The sequence below is a fragment of the Lasioglossum baleicum genome, unplaced genomic scaffold, assembly GCF_051020765.1.
Source record: "Lasioglossum baleicum unplaced genomic scaffold, iyLasBale1 scaffold1851, whole genome shotgun sequence".
Lineage (NCBI taxonomy): Eukaryota > Metazoa > Arthropoda > Insecta > Hymenoptera > Halictidae > Lasioglossum > Lasioglossum baleicum.
In genome coordinates, this window is record NW_027470910.1 from 1 (window position 1) to 12,154 (window position 12,154).

Genomic DNA, 12,154 nt, shown 5'->3' on the forward strand with positions numbered 1-12,154 from the left:
TAATTAACCTTAACCCTTTAGCTTACAATGACGCCTCAGAGGCGTCGTAAGGCTATCGGGCCAATTTGCATCAATAAATCTTTTTTCCTATTCAATAATCAACTAATCGTAGCTATTTATCAAACATCTTGCAAAGTTAATTGTACCGCGCGCGTGTATATACAAATCATAGGAAGTTTGCGATTCGTACAGTTTCGAACGTTGAGCCAACGACATTGGTGTCGCTTTTGTTGAAAGATGAATCATAAAGCAAGGGCGGTTAATCTTAATAATTTGGCAAAAGTAAATTCTGCGAATGGAATATACACGATCCTAATGTATCTGAAAACTAAACCTCTTCGTAATCCAAGAACAATTTAATCCCGAATCCCTGATTCATCGAACTTTCATTAGGAAAGATCAGCGAAGCCCGTGTTGTATATAAAAGTGATCGCGCAGTATACCGGCGATAACAGTAACATTAACATTCATTGTTCGAATTTTCCACGGGAATTTCGTGATTAGGCCAGTCCTAAGGTAGAAGTTATGACCTGGAAGTCCCAGTCTTTAGAACCGCGAGTGTGGGAATTAGGAAGTAAGGTTGAAACCGTTCGGATCCGTGCACGACATCGACCTCAGAGTCTGACAATAGCGGAATGACGAATGAAAGGAGCACCGTACTCCTATGCAGGTGGCAAGGACATCGAACATGGCCTCCTTTGCCAAGTTAATCCTGTTAGCGTACAATGACGGGAAACAATGGCCGTGGGCAAAGTTTATCCGATTTCAGCGGATAGGGTTAACCACCCCTCTATCTGTCTCTCTCTGACTAACGCCTCCTTCCCTTTTCTAATCCGCAATTTACACGGTAGTAGTGGAAAAGCCATTAGGGCTACTTAGAACGTTCCATTGATCCTGGAAGTGCTGGGAATGCCGCTTTTTAATTTCCGTGTACTGCCTCGTTGCCGGAAACTCGTGTCAACAGCGTCGCTTCTGGGAACCGGTCTAATGCCGGCGATGTTTAACGGCGAAGGATTAATCGGAGGATAGAGCTAATTGCTGGATATTGTTACGACGAATCCGAGTTCGATCGCGATCACGATGCTTTTCGTGGATTTTTATATTGCGCTAGAAGTTAGGAAGGTAATTGTTATTTCGGCAGGTATGTTCTGAATCACAGATGTGGATTCGTAGTTTACCATGGCTTCCTTGCGCTGGTCATGGTTTTATGCTGTGGGTAAAACGGAGCGATGCGCGTGTTTGGGTTATCTTTGTGAATTTATTATTAAGTATTAGTAATAATAATAATATTTTATTATTACTAACACTATTTCTACCACAATTTGGTGTATACCTATTTTTACCGTCTTTTCAGACTTTAAGGATTTCATAACAGTGTCTAATTTAAATGGATTTACATATAAACATCAATACCAGTTTGCAGTATCATATCAATTGTAATCTGATTAGGGGAATTCCAATTTCAGTTGTAACGGAAGATACTTTGATATTATATGCACATTTTTAAAGCCAGGATGAGCTGGAGGAGAATGATATTACTGAATTAATTTAACAACTGTTGTAGAAAAATTTAAATCTGGAGAAATGATTAAACTTAGAGAATAATGTTAACTTAAAATTTGAAAGGTGTCTTTTGACACCTCTATTGAAATCTATTGTAGTTATTAATTATTAGTGTTGCAGGTGTGGTTAAATCATTTCAGGAATAATGTTATTCTAAGTGTCTGTTATAAAGAATATTATTTTTATTCTATTGTTATTATCGTAGGATTATTAGGATTAAATAAGCGTATATTTTAGCTCGACAGAGACGATTATAAAGATGCGAGTGAATATGATGATGAGGAATGAACGATAGTGATCGATATAATTCGAAAAAGAATAAGATAAACGTACATTTCAGAAACTTAAAACGGTTATGCCAAGTGCTCGATAGTAAACAAAGAATTTTTCAAATTATATTCTCGTGTCAAATCGATTTAATACCCCGTTTATAGCTCTGTTATATAAAATCTAAAACGTTATAGTAATCTAAGATAATTTCGTATTAACTTATTGTAACGTATTGACTTCTTCATACATTTCTCTTCTAATAGAAAAATTTATTTTCGCTAGTTCTTTTAAAGCACGATATCGACGAAATAAAAAATACATTCGCAATTTTAACACATTTTAAAGTGCCAATACTTTAAAGCGTTCAAAAGCGTGGAAATTCGCAAAACTCGACGAAGATTTCCTAAACACTTGGACTGCGGGCAACGTACTTTTACGTTTTTCGCAGTCTGTCACTGAAGCGCGGGTCACGTAAAAATACGTATTTAGTAGATTTGTGGTGGATAGCGAGTATTATATAATTACCATGCAATTATATACAATATCACAGACACATGTCACGTATATGAGACATTACACGTGTGTTTGTGGCTTTGCTAGACAACGTTTCGCATTCTTTTTTCCCAGAAATTTCGATTGTCGAGTTACTCGGTCTTTTCCTAAGTTACTTGCTCTTCAATCTAGTAGGAACTCCTACCTCCAAAGGCGTACAAGTCGTATTTTATCAATTTGAAGCGAGCTTTTAAATATTGTTTTCTTTATATATGTATTTAAGTGTAAAATAAAAAATTGTTCCTTGCTAAATACAAAGTAGTTTTCTATTTACTGCGATTTTACCGAATGATTTTACCAAAATCCCGCGCGATTTACGAGAAAACATCCGTTGCACGCTTAAGTTGGCAGCGAAATATATCCGCAATACAAGTGTTAATTTCCCGTAAAAACCGAGACCCTTGGCGAATAAGCGATTAGATGGTTAGAAAAGAGTAAGAAAAAGGGAGGAAAGGGATGAGGAAAGGAATGACTGGTAGGGTATCGATTTCGAAGGGTTGTACGATTGGATCGAAGAGCAGTGGCAGCGGGTGAAAGAGCGGCAACAAAGGGCATTCACCCCCCCATCGGCGCGGTGTGTTCACGCGTGGCCAGGCAACGTGGTCCCCGCGGAGAGTGGGCCGCTGTAGCGGCGTACGAGGGCGTAGAAATACAGATATCGCGTTTGGATTTGTTTGTATACGCTTGGTTCGCGGCTTGGAGTTTAGTCGCGGCTGCGCTCCCCCACTCCTCGGTCGACTGCGATCGGCCACCTTCCAAATCCCTGCCCTCGTCGTAACTCCGCGCTGTTTGCACAGTTTACTGTCAAACATTGGGCCGCAAACCGCGCTGGTGGGGGGAAAGGACGTCGCCGGTGGAAGGCTCTCGGCCATCGCCGCGATTGGCTCGCGTTCTCGCTGTGTGCGCGACGCACAGCGTCGTGGGCGTGGCCTCCGACACGGTATATATACCGCGCGTGGCGGGGATGACGGCAAATACGCGGCACCGCTCCGTTGGGGCAACATCGAGCGTCGTTTGCGAAACATCCACGTCCGAGGACGCCGAAGGACTATAAAAACAATTCTCACGCTACGCGAACAGTGCTGTGCATCATTGCTTCCTCTGTGAACTCTCGCTCTGTGTTCCCACCTCTCACCTGTCCACCGCGGGTGGTACTACTCGCTCCGGCAGTTTCGCGATACTCCGAGAAGTGCGACGAATACCCGACCTCCGAGACTCGCGGAAAGAATGGTGAATATGGAAGGATCGAGCGAGCAGCAAACGGTGACAGCGTCGCCGCCGCCGCCGAGAGCTGCCCCTCAAGAGCAGCTTCAGCATCCGCAGCATCTTACCAGAGGCCTGCGCCGGCACCCCGGCGCCAGCCGTCAGTAGATCCGCGTCCCCTGAGATCAGTCACGTCGACGACAGCGAGGACTCCAGCGATCTAGACGTGACAGGCGACGGTGGCACCGAGACGCCACCCTTGGACTGCTCTCGCAACGCAGCCAACTCGGTCAACACCACCGGAGCAGAAAGATCCGAAGGATCGTCAGCCGGACGACAAGAAAAAAGTGCGAGAAACCACCGTACAGCTACAACGCTCTGATCATGATGGCGATCCGTCAGAGTCCCGAGAAGAGACTGACCCTGAACGGTATCTACGAGTACATAATGCGCCACTTTCCCTATTACGAGAACAACAAGCAAGGCTGGCAGAACTCCATCAGACATAACCTGTCTCTGAACAAGTGTTTCGTCAAAGTCCCTCGCCACTACGACGACCCGGGCAAAGGGAACTACTGGATGCTGGACCCCAGTTCGGAAGACGTGTTCATCGGTGGGACCACGGGCAAGCTTCGCAGGAGGACCACCGCGGCGTCTAGGTCGCGGCTAGCCGCGTTTAAGAGAAGCGTCGTGCTAGGCGGATTGTATCCGTCCGCTTACGCGCCACCAGGTTGGCCAGCGTCTCTCTACACGCTGCCATACCTTCACAGAGCTGCTGGATATCCACCAGCAACCGGTGCTTACACCACTCCGGCAGGTTATCCAGCTAGTTTTGCTGCCTGGCGCTGCGACCAGCTCGGCTAGCAGTCTACCCTGCAAGCCTCAGCCTTTGCCAGCCACTGCTGCACCCCCGCAACACGGCCCGTTCTCCATGGAGAGGCTGTTGCAGCCACCGACAGCAGCTGGCTACCCTACTGGCATCTCTGCCTCTGGTATCCCTGTCTCGGGGAGTCCTTACGACTTCTACTCCACGTTGAGATCTCTGGCGGCGCATCAGCAGCATCAGAGTACCGCGCGGTGTTCGGCCACAACCAACAACCTGCCAGGTACCACGTGAACCAACCTTCGCTGTTAGGTCAACCGACCTCGGCCACAGCGTCGCCTGGAAGCAGCCCCGAGCCGATGTCCTCCTCACTCGCCACCGGTCACCATCTGCAACTCCGTCGGTGTGCAACAACCTAGGTCTCTGGCACACAGTCCACCGCAGTTGCTGCTGAAAACCCATCACCGTGCTGACCGGCAGGCAAAGCTGAACGAACTCGCTGGTCTAGGTTCAGCCGCGGTTCCGTTCCTGGAACGCTTAGAGTTCGCACGACCAGGAATCCGCTCTGCAGCTGACCTCTCCCTCTCGTCCCAGTTATTGCGTACGCGGGTGATGTTGTATGTACTTTTTTTCTTCTTCCCTATATTTCTCGAGTTGTACATATGGATAGATCCGCGGGCACCAGTGGCTCGCGGAGCGGCGAGCAGTCTCCCGCCGCGATATGTGATCTTTAAATTGTAGAAGAGTAATATAATGTCGTTGTAAATAAAGCAAAGTTCGCGTAGATGATCTCTCTCTGGCCGCCGATCCGCGGACCACGAGGCTTTCTTTTTTTTCGACCGTTCTCCAGCGTTTTCGGGAACGAGGGTTTGGAAGCTCGTGGTCGACGAGGTGCGTGTCGGCTGTTGTTAAATTATGTACATAGTTGGTAATTGTTACGAGTAAGGTATAGACATGATATGTGTATATATGTATACATTTGAAGATCGTGAATGCGTCGCGGATGCGACGCGTGTACGATCGTCGAAATAAATGTTCAAAACTTTTCTAAAAATCTTTGTCTGCTGATTTCCGAGCAACCCGAAACCTTCTTCTTGTCCTTGTGTCGACGGATGCCGAGTTATGGCTGCGATCGCGTTCAGTTTTCCTTCCTTTTCGTATTCGGTTCATTCCGATTTTACGGTTACCTTCGAAGAACGCTTGTTTTCCATCATTTTTCTTCTCTTTTCTTTTTATTTCTCATTTACCAGAGATGGTAGATTCGAAGGAATTTTTTCGTTTCGTTTTATTTCGGTATTTCTTAGCTGATTTCGCTGTTTTGAGTAAGAAATGCGATAATAGACGCTTGAAAGATTTCAGGAATGTATCGTTTTTTGGTTAGTATAGCTTCGTTTCATTCGGATTTTCATAAATTCATAGTTGCTCTAAGAAATTTCTAATTTTTTATTGATTTTTCGCCAATTTTTCTAGCGCGATTGATTTTTTTTAAAGATTCAGGAACTTTTGATTTCAATTTATCTCTTTTCAATCGATTTTTTCAAGGGTAGACTCGATAATATTCGTGTCGCGATTATTATAATAGGTGCGTTTCATTTTACTGTACATCCTTGAAGTAATTGACAGTGTTTATTTTGAATAACTCCGTTTGAGATGTTAAATCTACAAACTTTTACAAAGAAAGACGCGAGCAATCTTCTTTCCGCTTTTTCGGCTAATTTCTTTTAAAATATCAAATCTTCAAACTTTCAATTTACGTAGATCTTCAAAAAAATATATCGTTAATGTATCGTCGTTAGCGATTCTCTTTTCGTATTTTAACTACGCTTGATATATGAAATCTTTCTTCAAACTTTCAATTCTCGTCGTTCTACTAAAAAATACGGTTTATTTGAAATTTACTGTCAAAAAATTGATATTTAGCGATTTTTAAAAAATACATCGCTCCGTTCCAAACTTTCATAATCTATTCCTTTTCGATCTTTTAATATCCAGTTGAACCTCAAAAAATCCGTTACTCTATTTCAAATTTCCTGTAGAATTTTTCATTCTCATCGATCATTAAAAACCGTGTCGTTCCATTCCACATTTCTAAAATCAATTCGCCAGTAATCCTCTCTTCCAACTTCCTCTAATTTCGCGTAAAATATCAATCCTTCTTCGAACATTTAACCCTGGTCGATCTCCCGAAGAAAAAATCGTTTTTACTTTACATTTCTAGAATTAATTTCTAAGGAACAACACGCGACTATAGTGGTTTTCGCGGATATCATCGCTCTGAACGACGCGTTACTATAGTGACTTTCGTGAATAGCGCTATTTTTCACAATATACTATATACGTTTTTCCTTTATTTCTCATTTGTTTCGTCTAAACCGCGTTATTTTGCTTGTTCATTTATTCGCTCTATTCCCACGCAATGTCGTAGCAGAAATCGCGATGAACGCTTTTGTGCCATCCGCGTGCTTAACGCTAGGTTTACGGGGTTTTTTTGTATACCTTTTTCTACGGAAACCCGTTATTAGACCGTATAGATTTAGATCAATGAAAACCACATATTTTTCTTTAAAAAAAACAAACGATGGGTTTAATTTGAAAACAATTGCAATATTAACATACTTAACACTATAACGTTCGGTGGTTGCACATTGGTGGCATGCGAAAACTATCGGTTAAGTGGTTACAAAAAAATCTTTTACTTATTTACCTCTCAGAATTTCGAGAAAATGGAGGGCCAGGATTGAGACATGGGAACTGACGATAATATTAATAAACAAAAACCTCGAGAAACAAAAGCGAAATGATGTAAGTCAGTTCTACCGGCGCGACACGAAAAAAATCTAGAATAGACATGCATAGTGTCAATATAAGTTAATTAAATTTGTTAATATCGTACAATTGCATCAACCCATCCGCAAATTGACGGGATCCGTAAATCTAGTGTTAAAAATTTAATTCGCCGATAATTCGTAACTTCGCATAAATTATCAACTCGTCGAATCTTTCGATCCAAGCAGCAGGACTCTGTCTTCCTCCATATTCCTCCGATTAGCCGCATCGTGAAACAGCAACCCTCCTCTGACACCGTTATCGATTCGATTAACCCCATGGACTTGCGATATTCCGATCCCTCGATCACAGTGTACCGAGGAAACTCGGCAAAGGCTCGGAATACACGGCAAACCTCAGGAAACACGCTCTATCCGGTGGGATCGTAAAAGTAACAGGCAGAACCCAACGGCTGTCAAAACATGGCGTGGAATAAAAGTTTCGCCTGGGCAAAGTCAATGGATAATGGGCGAAGCGAGGCGAGGTCGAAGCTTCGAAACAGAAAATTGCTTTACTGCTTCCATATAACCATAAACCATACTCCAGCGGCCTTCGAGTATCCGCTTTTCACCCTGTCACCAGCTCGCAGATTGCAACTTCCCGTTCCTCTTCGTTTCCTTTCTTTCTCTCTCTGCGAACGCTCTTCGTGGCCACTTCGAATTTTTCCTCTCAAAACCGTGGAAAAATCGCTGATCCTAAAACCCGTTCGCCTAATCGGTGAACGCATAAGGAATGTCGAGAGTGTTTGAGCGCTATACGCGTCTCGAGAAACAAATATTTCTCAAATTTTTATAGGGGTGCTGCTATTGGAGGAGTAGAATACTGTAATTTCACGGATTAACCCTTTGTATTCGATGATTTTTTCGTTACAGAAAAATATTAACTCGAATATCGTCTACCATAAAGTTAACGATATTTTTAAAACGGTAAATAAGAAATCCTAGGAGAATTAAGACATGGAATTATTTTATCCGATATTCCGTCGGTGGGTAATTTTAAATTTGATATATCGATTAATATCGATCCAAATCTAACCCAAAACCGTGGAAAAATCGCTGATCCTAAACCCATTCGCCTAATCGGTGAACGCACGATGAATGTCGAGAGTGTTCGAACGCTATACGCGTCTCGAGAGAACAAATATTTCTCAAATTTTTATAGAGGTGCTGCTTTTACAGGAGCAGAATACTGTAATTTCTCGGATTAACCCTTTACACTCTTTTTCGTTACAGGAAAATAGTAATTCGGAAATCTTCTACCACGAAGTTAACGATATTTTTAAAACGGTAAATAAGAAATCCTAGGAGAATTAAGACATGGAATTATTTTTATCTCGATATTCCGTCGGTGGGTAATTTTAAATTTGATATATCGATTAATATCGATCTTTAGAATCTGATTAAATGGCGACTGAGTGCAAAAGGTTAAACAAACGCAATATCATACCTATATTTACGTACACACTTATTTAAATATTTTATTCAGTTTGTAACCGAAAAGTGAAAAAACAAAGTATTGGGTTGATAAGAAAATAATTTTGGTTTGCATCAGTAGAATCAAACAACAAATATGGTTGTTTGATTCATTATTCTTCTGTCAATGGTAGAATTTTTTTCTTTAAGATTTGGTAGCTAACACCTTTAGGTTGCTATAAAAAGAAATTCCGTGTAATTTTGATTACAACACTTAGTTTACGGTCAATTTTAACGTGGAGTGCCAAAATAAGTATTCTCGGACAAAGAGATATAATTATAATGTTGAGTATCAGAATTGGTTTAAAAAATTTCGTTCTCGAGATTTTTTACTTAAAAACAAGCAACGTTCTGGTCTAGCTTCTATAGTAGACGATGACAAAATGAAAGTCATAATTGAATCGAATATCACACGCAACAATTGAAAAATCATATAAGATGTCTTATTAAAAAGCTCGACATTTGAGTTCCGCACAAATTGAAAGAAATTCGCTTAACACAACGAATTAAAATTTGCGATACGTGTTACAAACGTATTGCAATCGACCTTTTTTTGAAAGAAATTAAAACCGAAATTACTTTCTTGCCAACTCAATATATTAAAGAAGCATAAAGTCGTATTGCTACTATTTCATGCAAATTTAAAATTAACTATTCCTAGAAGCTTCATTTGCTATAATAACACATCTAATTCAAATATTTCCAATTAGCTGCTTTATTTTTTAAAACGAACTTTTTTAAATATTTGATATGAGGTGTCAATGTTGTTATACAGAACAGGATCTTAATCGCTATATAATTTTTAGCTTCCATGGGCTACCTTAGAAGAAAATGAGTTGTTTTTCGGCCATACAGAATATATCTAACACTAACAATAGCTAATGAGTAGAAAGAAAATGTAAAATATGCAGTTAACATTTTTTAAGTACCTTAAACTTTATTAATTTACGACTTTTTTTTTATTATAAAGGGAAGAAAAATTTCTTGTATAAAATTAGTTTCTTCTTACACGATCGACGACGTTTCCTATTTCCAAAAAAGTTATACCATCTATGATGCTTTTATTTTTATATATGATTTCAGTGGCTCAAAAAACCAATATACTGCACGAAAAAAATTTCTTTCGCTTTTCTTTTCTCGGAGTTTTTAACCCCTTCCGTTAATATTTTAGAAATCAGAATTATTAACACAAATTAATAAACATGAAATTAGAATTTCGTGTTAACACTTATCATGTGATCAGAATTGTATTTTAACGTGTCTTGACGTTTTCAAAGTTTGAAGAAATTCAACAATTTTTGTATAATTTTTATAGCGAGTAAAATAAAGGTATAGTGGTTAATTGAAATTAAAATCTTCTCGATTTTTCAGAACCGAATCGTAGTACAAGGAGTCATGGTGATGAATATTCGTTCGTTTATTAATACATATTTTCTTTTTGATTTGTTAGATTTTTATTTTTCGCGTAAGAACAAATTAATTATCGGAGTTATCGGGAAGCGTAATCTGCGAAGGTCGTCGATTATCAATTACTTGAGAAATAGAGAAACTATTTTAGAAATTACTCAAGATCAAGAAAACAATGTTCTAGTTAAAATATTCTTTCAAATGGTGTTTAGGCTTATTTGGGTTAATTGTTTGAAAATTCTACGTCGAATTGAATAAGAATATAAAATACTCATTTTGAATTAAAAATTAGTTTTCATTTTAACTCTTTAAATTAGATATCTTAATTTCTAATGTAAAACGTATTTCTAAATATCTATGTATTAAAAATTTACCACGCTAAAATTATTTAGGGAGATTAATATTACATTTCTATTCTTCGCAATTTTATATCTGCATTTTCATTAAATCTTATTTCAATAAAAGCGTTTAGAAAAATTATTATCCTGATTCTACCTTCGAAAATAATTAGAAAACATAACATATTTCCTTTTGAAGCTCTTGTGATTATGGTTGAATGAATGAAGCAACTTTGTTTATAATTGTGCAATTCACGATATAAACATAATACGTACGAGTGCCGTCTAGTGTGAATGATATGTAGAAAAGTGTTTAGAAAAATGTGCAGAATAAAACAGTCGTGATAAGATTATCCCGAAGTGAACACCGCGATGAACTCGTGATAAAGAACGAAAGAGAAAGAAGAAAGTTCTATTAAGAGTGATTTATTACGTCGATAGTATATTATTTTTGGTTTATTATTTAAATATCTTGCGCTTAAATATGCATAACAGCGAAAGATACTCTTGTATCTTTTCTAGCCAATTCTACGAAAATGCGTAGATAATACATTTATTATTAGTCACATTACATTAAATGTACTCGTGAAATAACCTCGTTCTTCTTATCAGTGAATCATGAACCGATGCCACATTCATTTCGTTGCTTTATTTAATCGATAGCGTTTCTTATTTTTTTTCTTTAGTTCTGAAGAATTCTCGCTAGTTTTAGAGTACGCTATTTTTTTTTAACACCACCAAGGAGGATTCTAATTGATGTAGTGATAATTCTAGATAATTCATTGTCTCAACTCATCTTAGCCAGCATTGATATCGTTTAAAAAAAACGTGGAAAAAGATGTTTCATCGTGATGAAATATTCATTTCTTTATGATAGACAATGCGAAAATGAAAATGAATCATGCTTGCAGCAATTTTCAAACTCAATTTTCTTCTGAACCAAGCTTCGAATGAAGGAATTTCGTTTTTTCTTTAATTATTTTAAAAAGGTAGATTCAGAATCTGTGTAACACCCTATATAGGTATATACAGTTACGCTTCTATTTCAGTATAAGGCAATAATAATTTTTCTAAACGCTGTTATTAAAATAAAATTATATTTTAATAAATACAAAAAATGCAGATATAAAATTGCAAAGAATAAAAATGATAGGATGAAGATAAATAAATTATATATAGCTAGGTTTCTATTTTTATAAAAAATTAGTATTAATCTTCTTAAATGATTTTATTGTGTTTTTTCTCAATACTTTTATTAAAATAAACTTTAACGTAGATATATATAGAAATATATTTTGTATTTCCAATTGAGAATGTATAATTAAAGTCGATGTAAAAATTGGAACCGATTAAATGATAGTGTAACGAAAATAAATATATGTAGGTATATACAATTATGTTTCTACTTTAATACAATATAATTTTTCGAAACACTTGTAGTTAAAATAAACTTCAACGCGAATATATATAAGAATGATATAAAGAAGAAAATAAATAAATTTTATATAGGTAGGTTTGTATTTTCTCGAAAATTGGTATGAATTTTTAAAAATAATTTTCACATGTACGATGATATTAAACATTTGGTAACACCCTGTATATATTTATTTTCATCGTATCATCGTTTTAATCATCGCTTGAGACTCTACGTCGAGTTGCATTAAATATCTTCAAATAAAATATAAAATATATAATATGAT

At 38.3% G+C, this 12,154-nt stretch overlaps 1 protein-coding gene across 1 annotated transcript; it reads left to right on the top strand.

Moving 5' to 3' along the window:
* Positions 1–3,612: 3,612 nt before the first annotated feature.
* Positions 3,613–4,901, top strand: LOC143221060 (uncharacterized). The gene is given in 8 exon segments (XM_076446591.1): positions 3,613–3,669; positions 3,671–3,886; positions 3,888–3,929; positions 3,931–4,419; positions 4,421–4,658; positions 4,661–4,776; positions 4,778–4,864; positions 4,866–4,901. Coding segments are annotated over 8 exon segments (1,281 nt in total).
* The last annotated feature ends 7,253 nt before the right edge of the window (positions 4,902–12,154 follow it).